This window comes from Pagrus pagrus (assembly GCF_965226575.1).
Source record: "Pagrus pagrus genome assembly, chromosome: 22".
NCBI lineage: Eukaryota > Metazoa > Chordata > Actinopteri > Spariformes > Sparidae > Pagrus > Pagrus pagrus.
Genome location: NC_140204.1, coordinates 20,025,387 through 20,047,155, shown reverse-complemented (window position 1 = coordinate 20,047,155; position 21,769 = coordinate 20,025,387). Strand labels below are relative to the sequence as shown.

Sequence of the window (21,769 nt, the reverse complement as noted above, 5' to 3'; positions counted from 1 at the left end):
GAATGTGTAACCATCCTTGAACCTGAATCACAGCTTTATCTTGACATTCAACAAATAAGAACGAATCGCCTCCTCACAGCGATCCGTAAGCTGCTGCCTGGTCGGTGAACTCACTGACGTTGCCTAATTTCTACTCTCGGTGAACAACATATTGCGTGCTCGAAACTTCAGCCGAGCGAGCGCTAGTTTCATCTCCTGCACTATGATTATGCCCTATCACTCTCTCTCACTCGCTCACTCGCTGGCTGCCTGGTCAGAGGTTGCCAGACTGTCTGTCAGCCTATGGCCTCGTCCCTCAGGGGACAAAGCTCCCGTTCTTCCTGGGGAAAGCCCCCACCCTGCCGGAATTCTCCCTTCGCCTACGGGTGCAGGACAGGGAGGGGGGGAGCGGGAGGAAGGTAGAGAGAGCATAGAGGAGGTTAGGGTTCCTAGGTTCAACCGATGCGGGTATTTAAAAGCCGATGTGGATATTATTAGCTTGGACCGATATTGAGCACCTTTGAATTTTCGATTTTCATGGATAGGGTTTTGATTTTTGCTCATGTCTTATTTTCTGGTTAGAAAAATGAACACAAAGTATCCTAATTTTAGTAAGATTACCCAAAATATCTGCCTGAGACAGTCACACAGGGATTAATCAGTCCAACCCTGCCCGAGATCGGAGCAGGTGAGGAATGATGGCATGCACGAGAAATGCGGTGAGAGACGGAGTCGTAGCTCCAGCGTGAAATTATAGAGAAAACATAATTAAGTGAGGTGCGGAGTGAAGAGGCAGAGAGCGGCATTTGCGGGCTGACTTTTTGCATCTGGCATGTTATCGTGACAGGGCTGGATGGTTGGAAGAAGATTGTGCTGAGAGTGAAAGGTTACACTCTCTATCACACTCTCTATGCAAGTCGCACACAACATCCCTCTGGTGTGTATTCTTAGAAATACACACTCATTAAGATGAAATAAACGTCACCTTATTGATATTTCTTATCTTTCTCTCATTATTTGCATACTTTTGGTATTGAAGTAAACCAAAAGTAACAGAAAGTAGTCAAGTTACATTCCTTTCCTATTGTCATACTTGGATTACGATACTGACTACATTTTTAGAGGTAATTAGTAATGTATCAGAGTACATTTTTGAAGTAACCCTCCCGACCCTGCTAATGAAACCAAGCGCTCCTCGGCCTTGTAAGAAACGCTCAGTTACTAGGTTGTAAGGTAATTAGCCAGACATGTTAATGATTTCAGCTTAGTCCGTTAGACTTTAGTTTAATCCGAGGCTTAAAAACAAAATGCCACCCTCCCGCTAACACTCTGTGTTATGCAGGCATTGCCAGCCGTCTGATTTTATTGATGTGCACTTTGGCAGCTCTGTCCTTTCTCTGCCATGACTTCCTTGAAACACAAGGTCACTACATCGGTAATGATGTCAGAGCGAGTTCTCTGAAACGATTTCAGTTCATTTCTAATTTCACAGTGTCTTTTTAACAAGACGTTGAACTGATTTAGCACATTGGCTGCTTTTTACTGAGCTGTTATGAAAACCAAATAGACCTGAGGCTCTTCTTTTAATGATGTAAGGAACGTGGGAAACGTTTCAAGTGGGTGTTAACTTGGAATGGACACAGTCATACTTAATCAGTCAGGTAAGCTTACGTTACATCAGCCCTGGAGAATCCCATTCAAAAATCCCCCAACAGTGGGATTCCAGCTAAGCTAACTGTTGCAGGGCTGAGTCAATCCCAGCACCCAACTCATATCTAGGCTGCTGCTGGTAGGAGTCATGTCTGCAACTGACACACTCTTGTCTCTGAACAACAAACAATACCAAACAGAGTCATGTCGCCATGGAGATCTGTCACGGTGTTTTTGTGGCGACATTGTCGGTTTCGCCTGTCTTGCAGGAAGACGTTCTGTCTGGGCAAGACTGATCTAGTTGTGATACTCGCAGGTCTCCTTTGAAGGAGAGGTGGGTTTCCTGCCACTTTTGTAACCACCTCCTCAAAATGTGATACCAGGTGAGAGATAACAGAGGACGCAGATAAAAATCCCGTGTATAGACCGTACAATTGATACAGATCCAGGTTTCTAAGAAAAAAGACCTTAAGCTATTTGTTTCTATAGCTCTTTATACAGCATGAAGGTCATGGAGAGTGTGAGTATATTTTCCCATGGTTCCCTCCAGACTTATCCTGTCCAGACTTTCAGCGCACCACTTTAAAACTCGAGAATTTTTTCGGTAGAGTTTTGAGGATGTCAGCAGCACACTCGGCGTTATGTGGGTCAGCGGCTGATTTGGACACAGCGTGTGTTGCGACACGCCGTCCAGTAAGCAGCTGACTAACGCGGCAGTCGTCGTGAGTGCGATGGAAGCGGTGGAAGGAGGAGGAAGGCTGGACGGGGCTGAACTGTGGATGCACTCTATCTGCCTCGGCTCAGGAAGTGGAAGAAGAATGTGGTGTGTGTATGTGTGCTGAGACTGCTAAAATGCTTACTTTGGTGGATTTGCATGCTTGTATCTATGCTTGGTGCGCGTGTGCAAAGATGAGTGGTGTGGACCCATAAGTGTATGCATAAATGTGTATACAGGTAGGCTATATTCATCCCACAAGTGCAGAGGCATTTATATGCATGAGTTACATACAGTGTATTCATTATGTATGTATGTGTTATGAAACTGTCAGAGTTCAAAAATGAATGTGCCTGTCGGCCTTTATAATAAATCTGTCCCTGAATGTGTGTGTGGGTGTATGCACCAGTGTGAGATAGGCCTGTAGCCAGGGATTGTTATTTTGCCCCTTTCCAGCACGACTCTGTACGTAAACCTATTAACATCGAGACATGGATGTGCAATCTGTCCATCAGTCTGTCTGTTTCTTGACAAACAGCAGTTCATCCATCCACACAGCACCTTGTGTACTTAGTCTCAGGTTAAAGCACGTGTTCAAGGTTAATTTAATCCTCGTTCTATGACACAGGCTTGTAGAGCGAAATGTGAGTTGTAGTCCCTTTATGCGACACAAGATATATTATTTTATGGTGGGGTGATGAGGATGAGTTCAGGAGTGTCATGGCCAGAGGGAAGAAGCTGCTCTGTAGTCTGGTGGTATGGCAGCGGATACTAATGTATCTTTTGCCAGATGGCAGCAGGGTGAACAGACCATACCATTTGCTTACCAAAGGTACTTCAAAATCATTTTAAAGGTGCATTGTCTTGTAATGGGGTGAATGGTGCCTCCGTCACAGACACTACTCCCTTCACTTGTTTCTGCACTGTGTAGCTTTGTTACATACATGTTTTCAAGACATAACATTTTTATGAAGTAATGACATATGTTTGTGGGGAGCACCAACATTACGTTTGACAAATCGTTACAGAGCTGCGTTTTGTATTTACGACAGTGGTGTGTCACCAAATCACACAAAACACCAGTTTCTACATAACGTTGCTTTAAGGCCCTCTGTCTCCCATCTCCAGCTTCATCCTGACTGACCTCTGTATTTAAAGCACAGACATGACACTGATACAGATATTCCCATTTTACAGAAAGCATATGAACATATTTGTTATTAAAATGTTGAACTATTTTTTAAGGCATGATTAAACATGCACAAAACTTCACTTGTCTGAAAATGTTAAGCTTTCTCTCTAGCTAGCTTTAATGCTGCTCTTTGAACTGGTTAGGCTCAACTGCCGTCTATTTTATCCTAGTTTCCCTGATTATAAAATTAGATATTTATGCTCTTTTGTATTAGCTTGGGAGGACTTAGAAATGTCATGCTCACTGGGCTGGCAAGGTTAGCAAGGCTTTTGCGCTCAAACAATGATTTCTGAATTTCAACAAATCAGTTCAGATGTCCGACATTTGAAAGGTTGTTCAAATTTCGGTACGAAAGTTGTAAATTGGGTCTAAATATGCCTATAATACATATCTTACAATTGGCCAATATAAAGTTATACAACACGTTTGTCATAGTACACCTATGCACTCCTGGGATTTAGCCAACACCTCTGTTTGTGTGTATGTATGGTAGTTAGCTTCTGTGTTTTTATGTTCTGTGTGTGTGTGTATGTGTGTGTGTGTGTGTGTGTGCAGAGATTTCCCATGCTCTGCTACTTGTGTGCAGCTGGGAGTATCGCTAAAAAATGGACTAGGAATGTGAGAGTGTCCAGTCTTAAGTGTCTGTGTGTGCATCTGTTTGCCCATGTAGAATGAATGCTTTGTGTGTGGGGGTGTGTGTGGGTGTGTGTGCGCACCATTATCTATAATTCTGCTTTCTAGGCCCATGCAGCCACTTTTAGCTGTGCCCTGTCTCACTCAATCATATGATAACGATCAACATTCAGCACCTCTCCCTCTCTCTCTCTCTCTCTCTGCCTCTGTCACCTCTGCTCGCTCTACCACAGCACCTAAACTTCCCTCCTGTCTGTCTCTGTCACTGTCTGGTGCCACGTGACCCCTCTTAACCTCAGTTTCCCAAAATAGCGCTCTGCTTATTGTGCACAATGAACAGCAAGCAGGAACAACAAAATAGGCTCCTGCATTTTTCATTTTTTTTAAAGGAAGTGCTCCGCCGCCGGAGGCTGATTCGCCGATACCGGCGTCACTTCCAGGAAGTAGGGTCCTGATGCAGTAAGCGAGCCCCCCGGGTAGAGATAGGGGTGACTGACCAGGGCTTGTTTTCACCAGACACTGACCAGCAGATGGACAAAAGAAGCGGAGCAAGGGATCAGGGCCTGCTGCAGTAAATACCAGCACCCCTTCCATCACCGACACCACCAACTCCTCCCTGAGGGCCTGTGGAATTGACAGAAACAATGACTCAGCCGTAGAATGGACAGAAATTGATTTTCTGCAAAAAGGTTAAATGAGCGGGCACTTTTTCTCTCACTGTAGAGGTTGTTTTTGTTTTGGCCAGTGGCTACTTTTGCTATTTTATTGTTTGTGCCTTCTTCTGGAGGCATAAGTCGATGTGAAAGTTTGTGATGGACATATCTTGATGGAGTTTTTTGCCAATTTTAAAAGCTGTCTGGCTGTTGGAATAAAACGAGGCTGTCAAGACCGTGAAGCAAAAGCCTCAATTAATTGTCCGTCTCTGTACCTGTCACCATCTGAGAGACAAAATGCTAAGGAAGGTGACTGTATGTGTGGTTACAGCAGAACTGGGTGAAATCTCTGCGCAAGTATGTTATGAAAGTCGCCTATCCTCTTCAACATTCACACACACACACACACACACACACACACACACACACTCACAGAGCAGACAACACAACCTCTTGTGATGCATTCCTTTGTGACGTCAAACCCGCTGCCTCTGGGCTACGAGACTCAGCACAGGATGTCTGAGAGCGAGAGAGAGAGAGACAAAGCGAGAGACAACAAAGAGTGAAAGAGAGAGAATCGTTCATATGTGTGGAAGAAGATAAATTTTCATATTTGTGCCGTTAAAGAAAAGACAGACAGAAGAAAATAGATTTTCGGTCAAAAGAAGGGGGAAAAAAAGAAAGGAAAAGAGCGCCGAGCCCAGAAAGTCGGAAAGTGACTGCAAATAGCAGGAGTCCTACTTCCCTATAATAAGTCAAATTCTTTGCCGCTTCTCCTCCCTGCATTTGACGGCCAGCCTTGCCCTGAACGATGCCCAGCCTGCCAGCAAAGAGGAAGAGAGGCATGGCTGCCGATCATACTGAGACATGTGACATAGAGTCACACCGCAGCAACCGACATCCTCAGCATTATATTCTATTTTCATAGAAACAAAGCCTTCCAACAGCGTGCGGTTGCATAACACTGGCTGGTTACCAATATGTGTTCACTTATAGCTTATTACATTTTACAGTGTGTACTTTTCTCCTTTGGGATTTCTGTGTTTACATCTATGTTTAGAGAGCCCTTCCTTAAGATCAGTCATCCGTATCTGATTGATCCATGTCGCAGCTGTCAGGTGTCTATCAGAAACATTCTGATTCTTCTTTGTGCTGTTTGTAGGTCAAAAGGCACCTGTACCTCTAGGTTAAAACTAGGCTGCATTTGGTTAAATGGGTTATGTATTGTTAGTGCGACAGCTTCTCAATGACTATATTTGAATGGGAAGTTAGTAGGAACAACACATCAAAATACAGTTATGTAACCTAAATGTCTGGAGTAATATATAAAATATCTTGAATGCAAGTTGAATGTTGACTGTTTTCCTCCATTTTATCCCTGAGTCTGGTGTCCTAGATCTGTTGTCGGCTATCCTCAAAAACTGTTGGCGACGGCAAGATCAGGGCTAAAATCCTGTGGTGTGAGCTTGGCATTACTTTTGCAGTTGTGATTTTGCTGCATTTTCAGAATCTTGTGAAAGTTTAGATGGATTTCAGAAACATATTAACCAAGGTCAAGGGTCGACACACTTTTTTCCTTGCAGGGTCAAAACTGAAATTTAACGGTGGGCCACAGGCCAAAAGCAAGCGCATATCATATTGTATCGTATCGTATCGTATCGTATCGTACCGTATTGCATCGTGACAAAATGCAATATAGTACATAGTATGTACATAGTATGTTTTTAATGTTTTTTAATTTTTATTTTATGTTGATGATGATTCTCAGTCATCCAGGTAATGGTAATGGTTGCCTCTATCGTAGGCAACTGGAAAGTCCAGTGCCCATAGCACAGAACATCTTTTTTGGAGGACCAAATTGAAATTGGGCCCCACTTTGGGCAGCACTGTTCTAGTTTCCCAGTCACAGTAATTGATGAAAATCAGCCAGTCCCTGCAGTACTTGAGGGAACTGTTGGAGAAATTGTCCTACTTTGTCTGCAAGAAATAGCTAAATTAGAGAGCTCATAATTATGGATCTTTCAAACATAACGAACAAACTACATCATGTCATCTGGTCCAATTAAGTACTACTATTTCAGATTTTGTTCACCAAATTATTGGAGTTGGTTGTGTTTACTTGGTTCTTCACTGAAACTGCATTATTGTAATATTCATTAATATTAACTGAGGTCACTTAGCCTGACACACATAGGAACTTAAAGTTGCCTGTTTGTCCTTCTGATACATTTCATTGCTGCTTTCTGCCTTGTGTTGCAATGAGGGCACATTAGACAGCACAGTATATTTCTTTGTTGCAACTTTGTTTTCCTCGTCAGAAAACATGAATGGATAATCAGTGCTGTATTCTCAGTTCTGTTCTATGCAGTGTGCTCGCTGTCATAAGAAGCTGCGTGACTTTTTTATACGAAAGGCAGTTAAACAACTGTTTTTCTGGAGTCTTGCATCAGTGTGGTTATTTACTGTTTCCTCCACAGTTTCACTGCAAAACAGACCTAAAACTTTTGATGAATCCAGTTGTGAGTTCACAGATAACATGAATAATAACCTACCTGAGTCTGATTCAGATTGGTAACGGAGAGCACATCATTTATGACCTGATGGTAGTCTGCAGGTTTGAGATAAGATGTTTGGGACATTGGCTTGTCGCTCAGCTTACAGTCAGTTTGACCAATAGATTTGGCAGATGTGTAACTCCAGTGTGCCTCAGCAAGTGTTGGGACATTGCACAACAGAGTGGTGGTGTACTGTCAGCACCCGGGTTTGGGTGGTTTTCCATATGACAGGGCAGCACTTCTTGCATGGACCCACAAAGTCTTCAGTAATCAATAAATTAAGTAATAAATAAATAAATCCTCATTTGGATAATTGTGTAAAATGTATAAATGAAGTAATAACTCTTCAGAAGTCAATGTATTCATATCATTATTTGTTTTTTGTCTTTTTTATTTATTTAATATTAAACACTTCCACGTTCCTGGGGCCAAAGCTGTACAAAACTCTGTATATTCAGGTGTAGAAATCTGTGTACACACAAAACAGGAAACATGCAGTCTTTTTTAGGTCAGATTTATAAAACCCCACATATGACTGTTCCCACGCATCTTTACCTCTTACATCTCAATCATCTTGAAATTGAGAATTGAAAATGGCAGGAAGCGGTGAAGGGTGAAGAGTTCAAATCCACAGGCTTTGGAGGGAGTTAAAAAATAGTGGTCTGATTTCAATCGAGATGCCAAGATGTGCATCTCTGCGTACAGTGTGCAGTGTGCGAGCTCCTGCTTGATGTGCGGTTGTCATCATCGGACAGAAAATCAGTACCGTCCCTGATAACTCGCTCACGCCTGGATTGTAAATTGGCGGTCTCCTCTAGCAACGCCAAAGCAGCTGATAATGGGTCACACCTGAAGGTATTCTTACTGCCCAATAATACAGCAACATATTCTCAGATAATGTATTTGTCTTTTCATTTACATAAAGATCATTATAATTATAATAATGCATACTGACGAGCACAGAAGAGAATGAAAACAAGGTTAACAACTCACGCATCACTGTGTAATCACAGTGAAGGTTCATTTAAATTATAGATGCAGTCCTAACATCATTTAGGGAAAACAACAGCTCGAAATAAAATGTAACCCGAATGCACGCTGTTCTTATTCTTTTATGCCAGCTCGCAGCTCCACACTAATCAGACTGAAAAAGACTGCATGCATGGTGTTAAAGATGTGTACCAGTCTCACCACCCATTGATTTTTGTGCATTGAGAAACCTGCATGGAAAGTGGTGTAATAAATATTTTGTGTGTATGCATGGTTTATGCATTTGGCAGCTGCTTCAAAATAAAAGTCTTCATATCATCCCAGTGTGATAGCTAAACCGTGCTATATATGTAGGAAGCCAGTGGAAATGAGACATTTGTTTAAGACAATGCAGCACTATCTGGCACATTAATGTCATTTGTGTGAAGGGGTGAAGATTTATGTCTTTCAGTGGTCAGAGGGTTTTGTGGAGATGTTTTGAAATTGTAGTGGCATAAACAGAAGAGGAAGAGGAAGTGAGAAAGTAACGGGCCATTTGAGAATGTGTGACTGACGACTAAGCTCAGTCTCACAGGAGTTTTTTCTGAGAGAGCAAGAGAAGTGCAAACTTAGCCTCTGCAGTGATAGATTTCATTCAACTGTTTAAAACCTTGCCAAGTCCTAACCATCTGTCTTTCCTCCTTCCCTCTCTTTCCACCTACTTGTCCTCTCCTCCTCCAGTCCTTCTGGCCCAGCCCATAGAGAATGAATGTATGGAGGGTTTGACGTTGAAGATCACCGACTTCGGCCTGGCGAGGGAGTGGCACAAAACCACAAAGATGAGCACTGCTGGAACCTACGCCTGGATGGCCCCTGAGGTCATTAAGTCATCCACCTTCTCCAAGGGCAGCGACGTCTGGAGGTTAGTGCTTGTGTGTGTGTGTGGATATGTGCAGGAGTAGGGAATATGGATTGAGTCATAGTACCTTAAAGAATTAATATGTAAGATTTCTGCCTTAAAATGTCTAGAACCAACTAGACCTTTCTTGCAAACTTTGTCGAGTTGTGTTCTCACATTATCCCAAATGTTTCCAAACATGCTCGAACTGAGAGAAATCCATCTGCCCACGCCCAAGGTAACGGTGTGTTTCAATTGTTCGGCCGCCGTGATAACTTCAAATGAAACATTACCTCGTCCATGAACATTCCTGCCTGAGTCACGTAGATACATTTTCCTCAGCAATGGTGGCTGTTTAGCTATGAAGACAACAACTCCCCTGTTCCCGCGCTACTTAAATCTTTTGTTTTCATTGAGAGACCCCTAGCAGCAGAAATGATATACTCTACATTTAACGAATTAGATCTATATTTTGGGGAAATGCATTTATCTCAAACTATTCCTTTAAGGGAAAAAAAATGGTATGAGGTTTCTTTTGTTGCCTGGAAAGTAACAAGCTGAATGTATACTATTCCCAGTTAAAGGGTAAACCTTTTTATATACACAGTATATTTAGCTATGATACAGTACATAAAGATCATAAAGTTAATACTTTGATTTTAATGTATCATGTGAAGGCCATTTTTAACCAATAGTTTAAAGCCATCACTGGTGTGTCACCAAACCAGAATTTTGACTCTTGACATTGGTATTTTTAACTCATCCTGATAATGAGCCAGTATATAAAGCATTAAGTCTAACAATCCTTAGTTTAATGGCACCAATCTCTGCTAAAAGGTGCTATCTGACTGATACTAGTGTTTCTATGGTGACGGAAACATCTCTGATTGAGGGGGATTCACAAAGCTTGGAGGTAGTGCAGGATTCCACAAGGACGTTTGGCTCAGAGCAGCTGGTAATGAGGCTGAATCACACAGAAACGTGCTCTCTTGTTCTTCTAGAATGGACAGCTAATACCCAGGACACCTTGAACAATGAACAATTTTACCTGGAACCCGGTGTTTCTTACAATTTAAATATCTGAGACGCCCCACAGGAGTGCTGGAATTTCAGATTTTTAATGGTATACATTATTATAAATATGACAGTCATATCAATGTTCTCGTTCGTGAGAAAGATAAAACTGATATTGTCAGATGGTAACAGCTGCAGCCTCAGAATCATGGATGTATTAGGGAGAGCTGGACTTTGTGTTCCAAGATGGAGCCGCTTTCATTCCTACAAAAGTTTCTCACTGAGATGTTCTGTGTTTTTGGGCCCATACAGCATTTGCACTAGAGCTAGCACGTTGGACAGTCGGGTGACTTCCTGTTGGCCCCCCTTAACATGCTAAAATAATGTAATTTTATACCTTGTCTAGACTTTCTATATTTAATTAGACACCGATTGAATCGGTAACCCACTGCGACATCACCCAACTACTGTTTTGATGTATGATGACCCTAACCCTAACTCTGGGAGCCAGAATTGACCATATTTGGATTAGAGGGTGGAGCTGTCGAGGATATCCTGATTGGATCTGACTGAGAAGGACACGCCGTTGTAGCGTTGTCAATCCCAAGGTAGCCACGCCCTAAAGCGTACTCTGCTTTATCATCATGTAACTCCGTTTTAAACAGTCAATGGTCACAACCCAGTGCTCCGTTCTGAGGACTTGGTTAGGAGCCAGTATTAGCTCCGCCAAGGAGGTTATGTTTTAACCCATGTCTGTTTGTTAGTTGGCTGGTCGGTTGGTTTGCAAACAGGATTACACAGAACAGAATGGATTTCCACAAAACTTGGATGGAGAATGGGTCTCGGCCCAAAATAGACCCCATTAACTTTTGTTTCAATTCCAGATAAAGGGACTGATTTTTTCTCACATCTTTAACGTTACAAGATAAGCTGTTTTTCATGCACTTAGTTTATTTCACAGAGAATAATGAATGGTGGCTGGTATGTGTAAGTGAGTACAAAAGAGAACTGGTGGACCTTGGCAGAGGTATCCGCTCTGCTGAATGCCATTCTAGTTATTTATCATATTTTCCTTCTTTGTATTTTCATGGTTTTCATCACTAATGTAGGCGAGTTGTGTGTGATCTTAGATTAAAAGCTTTGTTGTGATCAGAACAATGTCTCATTCTCTGTAAACACAGATGTAACAATACAAATCCTATTCTTATTGAAAATAATACCAAAGGAAACCTATTGAGAGAGCGTGTTCACTTCTCAGAGCACAGTGAAACATCAAGTATTCCCTTGGTGTTTCTATCGGCCCTGATCATTTATTTTACCACTGCCTGATTGTAAAGGGGAATTCCACTAATTTTAATCAGTTCACTCGTCACAACCTGGAGCCACACTCGAGGCTAAAGTCAGGATATCTTGGCATCTCTTGCTTCCATTTTGACCATTTCTGTCAGTCTGTCTGAACATCAGTCTTTTTGCTGATCCCCTCAGCAGGATAGTGAATGTGCTGCAGGGGTCTGTCAACAGAGAACACGCTAGACGTGGAGGGGAAAAGGTGAAAGCACAGAGAAAAGTGATGGTGGGAGACAATGATGAAGAGACGAGGGGACAGAGTGATGGATTGCAGCAAGGCTGCCGCAGCCATGTGATGGCGTCTCTTCAAAGAGCTGCTCTGTGCTTTGTTGTGGGACATGTGTACTGCACACTGTCCCATTGTCTCCAGTATAGACAGAGAAGGAGGCCACACACCAAACCTAACCACAGCCCTTTATCTGGGAATAGCTCTGTGTGTGTGTGTGTGTGTGCGCATATCTGTATGGGTTTGGCCACATCTACACAGAAAGAGAAGAGTCCCTTGATTATGGTTTGTGGTTTTATAATAATGACTTGAATAACTGTGTGATTTGTTGAGAGGGGATTCTTGATGGCTCAAGTGCCGTATATGAATTTGCATTTGGAATGAAGCAGGCCGGGTGTTTTTACTCTGCAGTAGGGGAAAGGATCTCTTTTTTTAAATGTATTAAAGCTATAACACATTCGCGGCTCTGCTGCATTGTGGTTATTGCAGTTGCTCTCGTACGCTATGGTTTAATTTAAATCCTGTGGATTTGGACCATTTCATCCGTTCCTAAATGGTTCTGCAGCCCCATACAGTGCCTGTGTGAGACCAATTGAGCATGCTGTTACAAGAATGTTTTTGAAAGCGTCCTTGAGAACATCCGAAAAGGATTCTGCTATGGTGCAAGCTACTTAAGGAATTTTCTGGTACTTTAAGGAACCCTATTTAGTGAGAGTGTACAGTGTTTTTTTTCGCTATCCTAATAGGCTCAGTGCCATCTCACTATCTCACAGACGCAACCTCTCAGTTTCCAGCTCCCGCGTCTATCCACAACAAACCCACGCAAGCTCATTTTCATAGTAATCTCTGCACAATCTGGAAAACAGCAAAATGAACGAGAAGCAGGCGGCAGGCAGGCAGCCCTGCTCTGAAAATGAAGGGTAATCTTTGTTCTACTATTCTTTCTCATCTGTCCACAGCCGCTCGTCTCCAAAGCCGCCACGCGGAGACGACGGCCGCCTCGGGGCGAGCCGACGAGCAGCGTTTCTGCACAGTCACAGTGTGTGGAAGTTGTAATTAAAGAACTAAATAAAAAAAGGCTGCGGCCTGCGCTCTCCACTTAGTGAGCCTCCACAGTGCGTTCAGTCAGGTCCGGGCGAGGGCTAATTGACAGTGTGGGAGATCCAAGTCCTGCGCCACGCTTCATCTTCTTAGGACACAGGGCTGCTCCCATTGTGTGGGCTCGCAAAGTCCTGTGTGTCTCTCTGTGCGTTTGTGTATTTGTGTTTGTACAGGTTTTGCACGCATGAGTTCACAGTGCTTTGCAAGCACATGTTTCATCAAGCAAAAATATTCCACTGCACAAATGTGACTTAGTTCTGTACTGTCAGTGCTGTGATAATGAGTGTGTAATGTGCTGTACAAAAGCAAGAACTATAATTAAAGTTACCCTTACATGAGTTTCATCTATCTAAACAACAGCCCATTGCTTTTAGTTCAGAACTAAATGAGCTGTTATCCTTTTAAAAGCACCATCATACAAATATACGGAATTTAAATAGTCTGAAAGAAGGTGTCACTCATGTTAGGAAACATACCTGATGTAATCTGGGACTGACGGCTTTGTCACCTACGCAACTGAAGGGTAACTCCAATTTTACACAGTAAGGTGTGTTTACAGGTCTTGGGAAGTACAGCTGCATATTTGATAGGCTGGTATAAAGCCTTTTGTAGCTCCAGAGGAAGCTGCATGTAATCTGATGAATTGCCTCCATTGATGTCACTCAAGTTGCGTTAATGTAGGCGCCAGGTTCCTTGAAAAAAAAAGAAGAATGCGTGAAAAGAGGCGATATCTCAGGTTCTACTGTATCAGTTTTGAGCGTTCTAGGAGTGCAGTGCAGACGAGTGGACTGCTTTTCCAAAACCTGGCTGCCTGGGAGCAACTTCAATGCTGCACTCTGTGTGAGCGTGCGGTTCTGTGGGGTCGGGCTAAGTGGCAGGGGCAAAGAGTGTATTCGGACTGGGCCTTAGCTCTACCCCTCCGTTTTGTGCATTCATGCCTCGGGGGTCGGCTGGCCCAATTCTAGTCGGGACAGAAGGGTAGGGTGAAATGCTCGGCCTCCATGACCCTCCACACTGAGGCTTTTCAGAGGCACACTCTCTGTCGGTCCGATATATTATGGTCCTTTTCTTTAGAACAAGCATAAAACAATTGCTGCTAGTTTGCTAATGTCTCTGTAGCTAACTAGCTAGCGTATTGCTGATTTGTACATGACAGTCCCACATTGTGATGTATTGCCACCCTATGATGACAAATGATGCCTGAAATCTAACTGAAGTCCAGCAGTGAAGTTGCTGCTCCTCTAATATCCGTGCCGACTAGCAGAGTGGGAGCACAGGTTGCTAATGGTAGCCTTTAAAGCACTGCTAGAGGCCAGGTAATGAAGCAATAAAAGCCTTTTATCCAATTTTGGTGACTGACCGTCTCATGCCTTGCTGTCTGTGTTTTCTCCCTCCAGCTACGGTGTTCTGCTGTGGGAGCTGCTAACAGGAGAGGCACCCTACAAAGGGATTGATGGACTCGCCGTCGCCTACGGAGTCGCCGTCAACAAGCTCACGCTGCCCATCCCTTCCACGTGCCCCGAACCCTTCGCTCAGCTCATGGAAGGTGGGGACATGTGTGTGGAAATCGAACGCCCTTGTAAGGGCTGTTTAGACAATAACTCTCAGTTCAGTGGTGTGAGAGTGCTCTCGCGTGAGATCAGATTCATGTCTCCGGCACGCTCGCTCTCTCCATTTCCCCAAAGCTGGGTTCAAACCGAGAGAACAAATTCCTGTATGTTGTTTATACTGTGGCTGTGGAGAGGAAGTGTTTTGTGCCGAAGCCCCCTTGTGCAATATGTTTGTACCCATTTCTGGTCAAGTTAAAAAGCAGTGTCACCTGGGTACTCTCCAACACGCTGCTGTTAAAGGCTCTGCTCCCGACATACATTAGCCGAGAAGACGACACGGACAGCTTACATTCTTTCCTCTTAGCCCCTTCTCTTGGTGTCAGCTTGTCTTTCACGGTTGTATTTAAAAAAAAAAGAGATCAGTGCACAAAACCACCGATAGCCACCTCAGAGGATTAATTAATTATTGGATTGGTTTTTGATCTGCTTGTAGTGCCCAAAGTGGTGCAGCAAATTATGCAAAACCCCCCGCAGCAAGTTAATTAAGCATAACACTTTGAATAAGTGATCAGCTTGACTCTAGATCGCGTTCACACAAGTGCCTGGAGTATGTGTAAATAAAAATTACAGGGATTGCAGGAGGCTCATTTAAAATGAAGTGTAGTGAGTGCAGAAACATCCGGCGCAGTAGTTAGTTAGTCAGTTAGTTAGTTAGTTAGTCTTCTGACCATTTGTTACATCTTAAAGTTCCCACTTTTCAGTTGAGGTCATAAAATTAGCATTTTTTTCAATGCAGAGCTGTTTGTCTGAGGATTAATGCGGAATCAGCGAGTGACTTCCTTCTTTCAGGTCTCTTGATTCAAGAAAACATTCGAAAGAAGTGAAACTGAACAGGAAACAAGCATTTTCCATTGTTTTTAAGGAAATGACTCAGTTTAAACTGAAAGACCTTCAATTTTTTCCAACATTAACCTCCTTAATTTCCATTTTGCTCTGCTTTGGTCCAACACTTCCTTATTTCGATTCTTTTTGCCTCAGTGTGAGGACAGCCATGTATCTGTGCTTAACAGAGTGCAGTTGTAGTAGCAGTAGTGACTCTTAACCCAGCAGAACCCAGAACCCAGACCCATTTTAGGACATTTAAAGTGTTTGTTATGAGCGTGTCACCATGGGTTCTTATGGGTTAGTACAGGTGCTGCAGTGTGGACCCTCATGTCTGACTGTATTTGTTATGTATGCGACAGAGTGCTGGGACCAGGACCCCCACCATAGACCCAATTTCAGCTCCATCCTGACCCAGCTGACCGCCCTGGAGCAGCAGGTGAAGGAAGAGATGCCACAGGACTCCTTCCACTCCCTGCAGGACGACTGGAAGCTGGAGATCCAGGACATGTTCGATGAACTCCGGGCTAAAGAGAAGGTGAGAGGCTGGACACTTCTTTTTATTCATCCAGGGTCTCATTTGTTGATTTTGTGGGATTTTGTGCAGACAAATCATAAACTCCCCATCCTATGTTTATTATACCAGTAGTGTTATAGGGTAAGTTAAGACTCGTTACCTAAACAGAAGACGTGTCTTGATGGGATCATGGGAGTTGTTGCCTTCATTGTTGAACAACTACCATTTGCAAATCTACATGACTCAGATAGAAACGTTCACAGACGGGTGAAAGTTTTATTCACGTAATTTTTAGTTCCTCACCCCGACTCTCTCCTGAAAGTTACAGCGTTGTTTGAAATGTTAAGATAACATAAGGACAGAACACAAGAAAATATATAATAAAGGTCCAGTTGTTTTATGACATTTGAATGTTACGTATTATATCTTGAATCTACTCCTGACATTTAACTTGATTTGTTTTTTAGCTTTGGCAACAGATTCAAAAACAGCACTCCAAACCACCAGGACACCAAGCGGCACATCTGTTTTGTTTTTTGTATTGCGTTAATGTAAACAGAGTTCGTACCTAGCTGTGATTGGTGCATTGAAGACTGGTCCACTGGGTACATTTTCTAGAATTGTTCACACAATAGTTGTCACTTATGCTGATCTTGTGTCCATCTCGGCAAACTGTTAAACCATTCAATCAACACAACACAGCTGAAAGACTCAACAAAGATCTAACAGCTTGTTAAGATAGTGAATGAATATAAATAGCAGCTAGTTCGCCACCCTTACGCTTTAAAGATATAATATGTAACATTTCTGCACATCATATAAGATATCAAAACAGCAGTTGAGATTCATCTTGCTATTAATGCTCATGAATGGTTTCATCGCAACCAACCCAGCGTCTCATGTCACACTGTCACACAGTAGGAGGCGTGACACTAAACCTCAGTCACACCTGACTCGACCCACTGTGACATCAAACACCTCATAATCTCTTTCACCCTCTCCTCCATCAGGAGCTGCGATGTCGCGAGGAGGAGCTGAAGCGAGCGGCTCTGGAGCAGAAGTCCCACGAAGAGTTCCTGCGGCAGCGCGAGCAGCAGCTGGCCCAATGGGAGCAGGACGTGTTCGAGCGCGAGCTCACCCTCCTCATCCTCCACCTGAACCAGAACCAGGAGAAACCCAACGTCAAGAAGAGGAAGGGCACCTTCAAGAAGCACAAGCTCAAGTGCAAGAACGGCGAGAAGATCAGCATGCCTCAAGGTGTGTGTGTGTGTCTGTTTGAAGGTGTTAGTAATCGTCTGTTCGCCAGAAGTCTTGATGAAAAATCTTGTTTCGTGGGCCATTACTGGGTCAGACGCAAGAAGCAACAAAAACAAGAGTCGAAAAGAAATTACAAGAGAGCAGAGAAGAGGAAGTGAGGGAGAGTTTTGTGGTGCAACTGTTATAATTTTGTAGCTGAAGGTTCCTGTCAGGGCCGGACTCATGTAGGTTTAAAGGCTGATGTTTAGAAAGGGAGGCTGCAGATAGGCGCCATTTCCTGCTGTCGTGAAGTCAATTTGTTTACTTGTCAAAATAAAATGTCAAAAGGGACAACTCCTCAAAAAAGTTCCCTCACAATTTTGTTCTGAAAAGGTCTTTCAGAACATCGTGAGTATTAGATGTCGACCCTGTGAAAGGTGGATCACACCTGGTTTCCTCTACTGTCACACAGCCTGCTGCAGCTCACATGCAGTGTTTTTCAATGCGTGTGTGAGTGTATTTTGGGCTGAGCAAGCATGCGTAAATGCACTGTGTTTGTGTGTGTGTGTGTGTGTGTGTGTGTGTGTGTGTGTGTTGTGGTGAGGCCTTTCCCAGCAGCAGCAGGGCGGTGATGTGGTGGTGGCGGGGGGGGTTGATGAGAGGGGAGAGTGAGCCAACCACGCCTCGACACTTCCTGTCCATGGATACACTGCTGGCTGGCCTCGCTCACTTTCTCGCTCTCACTCTATGCCTCTCTCTCTCTCTCTCTCTCTCTCTTCCTCTCCTTCTTTTTAAGCGTCCCTCCCTCGCCCTTTTTCAATCGCTCCACTCCCATCGAGGCTCCCCAGTCTGTGTTTTTATCCTCCGTCTAACCATATCTGCCCGACTCCTTTTTTTCTTTTTCCCTTCCTCTTTCCACTAATATCATTATTATCTGTGTTGCTCTTGCACTTTGTATACTTTGGACTCTGTTTTGATATAAATATTCTCTTAAAAAGAACATGCACGGGATATTCTTCTTTGGGATTTGGGCTTTTAAGGTTCTGTGGTGAAATGCAGTGTGGTATACACCTGAGGACGTGCTAATAGACTGGTGTGAAAAAGAAAAATGAATATATGTTGAAGGCTTTATAAAGATACGGCAACCAGTCCCTCTGAACCGAGCTTTGTTCTACCTAATTAACATCATTATTACTGACTAAAGCATGTCCTGGTAATTAGGGTGTAATTATCTTGGCCTGGTCCTATGTCGGTGTTTTTTTTTGGTCCTGACGGTAGTTAAAAAACTAAGAAAAAAGTGGTTCTGTACATGTTCAGAAAATATGCGTAATTGCCAGGAATTCAATAAAAAATAGGAAACCGAAATGATTGAGATACAAACAATGTAATGTAATAATGTGGAGACATTGCAGTTGCATCACAGATGTTGATGTGTCACTGTGGCTAAATGTACAAAGAAATAAATAAGATGGAAATACAGATATAGCTAAGACACAGTGCTGTAGCGTGTCAGTCCTGTACATTTCTAGAAAATGTTTCAACATCTTTACTGCGTCATATTTTTTTAGCTTCTGAACTGTATGTAGCTCGAGTCTGCTGAGTTGAGCTGAAAACAATAATTGGCCAGCTAGCCCGCAAGCTAGTTTAGCGAACATCCCCCATCCCCATATGTCGAGGAGAACAACAACATAGTTTAGTAATTAGAGGACACGGTTGATTGATTAGAGGGGGCCAATTAAGAAAACTAATGGTACACATTATGGATTGGGGGAAGTTAATTGATATTTTGAGTACACACTAATTTGAGGTAATGGTTCATAATTTGAGAGCATGAATTGCTAACTTGAGAGAATAATTTACCAGAAAACTTCCCTCCTGACAGCCACCTATTTCCTGAAGCTCACCGTTAGCAAAGTGGCGTTTATCAGCATAGTTTCTACTTCTAAACACTGTGTAGCTAGCTTGATTCAGCTCAGTTAACCTGAACTAAATATTAGCTCCTTTTGCCAGCTAGCCAGCAAGCTAGATTAGCAAACAACTCCATTTTGATCAAAAAACAAATAAATTAGCTAATGCTAGTAGCTGCTTGTTGTGGGGCCTGATACAAGTCAGTCTCTTTTTAAATTCATAGTTTGCGCAATTGATTTATGAAGATGATATGAAACTAAATAATTAATACTACTACCTCAAATTAATAGGGGTACCTCCTCCTTCACTGCATTTGTCAGTGCACATTAAATTGAGTTAATGGTTCATAATTTGAGGACATGAATTACCAACTCGGGGGAATAATTTATTCCAAAACTTCCCTCCTGATACCCACCAGGCTTTGTAGCTCGCTATTAGCTTTCTACTACAAACAGCAAGTAAGTGCTAGCTTGTTACTGCTACTACATGCTAGTAGTTACTGCTCGTAGCTTCTGGAGCCTGGTAAATGTTTTTAGAAAATCTTTTTTTACATTAGTAAATAAAAGTCCTTCCAATTAGTTCTTGCAGTTTTTTTAATTTCTTTAATTTAATTATTCCAACAAAATGTGTCCAAAATACTGAACCAAAAAAAACTAAGTGTGGGTTAATTTGAGGGAAGCTGTTGGCATTTTAAGTGATAATTACTCATTTTCGAGAGCGATTCATAAAAAAGGTTCCCCTCTAACAGATGCTTTGCTCTGTAGCTCAGTAATTAGCAGTGTGACAGTTAGCAACAGCTAGTAGTTATTTGCGAGTCGAAAGGTGAAATAGCCAGTTCCCACACAAACACAGCAAAGAAATTAGCCCTGTAACACAGTAACACGAGGCTTGCTAAAGACTTACTTGAGAAAATAACTTCACTGTCTTCGTGCCAGGCTGAGAACTACATAACACTGAATCTCTTCCTTGGTAAAAGTCAGTACATGCTGTTACAGAGAAATAAGGAAGCTTTAAAAAAGCATTGCAACATTCAAAACTGACAACTCTCGAATGTATGAATGCTAAGCAGAGTGAGGAGTGTGTGTATTCTGCTCGGTGTCTACCATCCAGGTGGTCTAACATCTGCTGTATATGTTTGTGTGTGTGTTGCAGATTTCATCCACAAGATTACAGTGCAGGCGTCCCCGGGCCTGGAGAAGAGGCGGAACTCTCCTGATTTGGGTTCGGGCTCCTCGCCCTCCTTCGGCCCACGTTTCCGCGCGATCCAACGTGAGTGCAGCCGTTTCTTCCCCTCGGATAAACACACCGATGCGCAGGTGCACAGGTGCACGTACCATATGTGTGTGTCTGCCTGTGATATTGAGAAAAACCAAAGAAATGCTGGATCTCTCGCCTTCTTGCGTGCGCACAAAGACCATGTTGCGACATTATTTCTTTCCAGTTTCCAAATTCTCTCCTTTCATGTGCTCCCAACCACCCACTCGTATTTTTTGTCTTCCCCTGTTTCCCTGTGGGCCCCCTCTCTCCCTCTCTCCCTCTCTCCCCCTCCCTCCCTCTCTCTCTCTCACACACACCCTTTTCCCTTTTCGACAGTCTGTTCCAGTCCAAATATTATCTGACTTCCTCTCAGCGGCTCAGCACTTCTCAGCTGCTTTTTTTTTTTTTCCACTGCAGCCCCCTCGCCTGCAGTTTCTGGTCGCTGCAGCGGGGGGAGCCATCGAGCCGCACTTTCCCAGGCAGAAGGAGTCCCTGGTTTATATGCATGTAGTGGCTACAGTGCGGTTTACTGAATTAAAAATAAGCAGGGAGGAATTCATTGCTCCAGGAGACGGGGGTTGAGAAGGGTTGCAGCAGAGGCAGAGATTTACAATACTCCTCTGCTTGTCGGGCTCTTAGACAAACGCCCCGAGATCGTTTCCCCCTTCGGAGGGGAAATTGTAGCCAGTAGGTCACGGGGCGTCTTAACAAAACCCAAAAGGAAATTTGTGGTACGGCAACAGGCAGTGGAAGGGATTTCTCAGAACAATTACCGCCGGGGCTCAACATGAAAGCACAAATTGCGGTGAAACATTTATCTGTAAAAGTGGTCGGCAAATCCGAAACATCTGCCAGCTTCATTTACTCATCAAATAGACGGCTGGTTTTCTTTACTTCCTAATGACTTTCCTTAATGGCAATCACTAAGCCATGAGTGTGCCTGTCATTAAAATGTGTTTAGTGGATATTTATTCTTGCCCTCTCAGTAGCGAGCGCTGATTTATTGCTCGGGCCTCCCAAACTTATTTGTCGAGAGAACCGCCAAATTGATTTGCATTAGTCCGCAGAGCTCCGTTCGACGAGACTCAGTGTGGCCGGGCACAATGAGCCCTACAGAGTGATTGTTTTAGTAATGTCTCTCATTCTGCTGAATTAGACGACGAGAAGATTAAAACATCTCGTACTTTTCAGGGACTCTTTAAATTCTGGGATTGTGCTCGTTAGCTTTTTTAGCATCTCTGTAGGCTGGCTGTATCATACGTGCTGGCAGCTGGTGGATGTTGCTACCCTCATTTATTTTCCTTATCTGTGGGGGCAGGATTAGTTTTGGTTCTTTTGCTTCTCTCTTAGCCTCTATTCCTCATTCCAGTTCCAGTACCTGAGGTGCAGAAGTCTCTACATTTACACGTTGGTATGATGATGTTAATGCCGACCCGGCGGCGTAGCTCCAGGTTTGGCAGCGATGGTTCACCACTTTGGTCCAGAGT

At 43.3% G+C, this 21,769-nt stretch overlaps 1 protein-coding gene across 1 annotated transcript in view; it reads left to right on the top strand.

The window, feature by feature from the left end:
- The window catches only part of LOC311252110 (mitogen-activated protein kinase kinase kinase 11), a 49,325-nt gene that overhangs the window by 12,459 nt on the left and 15,097 nt on the right, over positions 1–21,769 (top strand). The window contains exons 2-6 of the mRNA XM_084344959.1: positions 9,088–9,268; positions 14,330–14,478; positions 15,727–15,902; positions 16,892–17,138; positions 20,178–20,294. Of these exons, the coding sequence (XP_084201085.1) occupies positions 9,088–9,268; positions 14,330–14,478; positions 15,727–15,902; positions 16,892–17,138; positions 20,178–20,294 (870 nt within the window). The remainder of the gene's footprint in view (positions 1–9,087; positions 9,269–14,329; positions 14,479–15,726; positions 15,903–16,891; positions 17,139–20,177; positions 20,295–21,769) is intronic.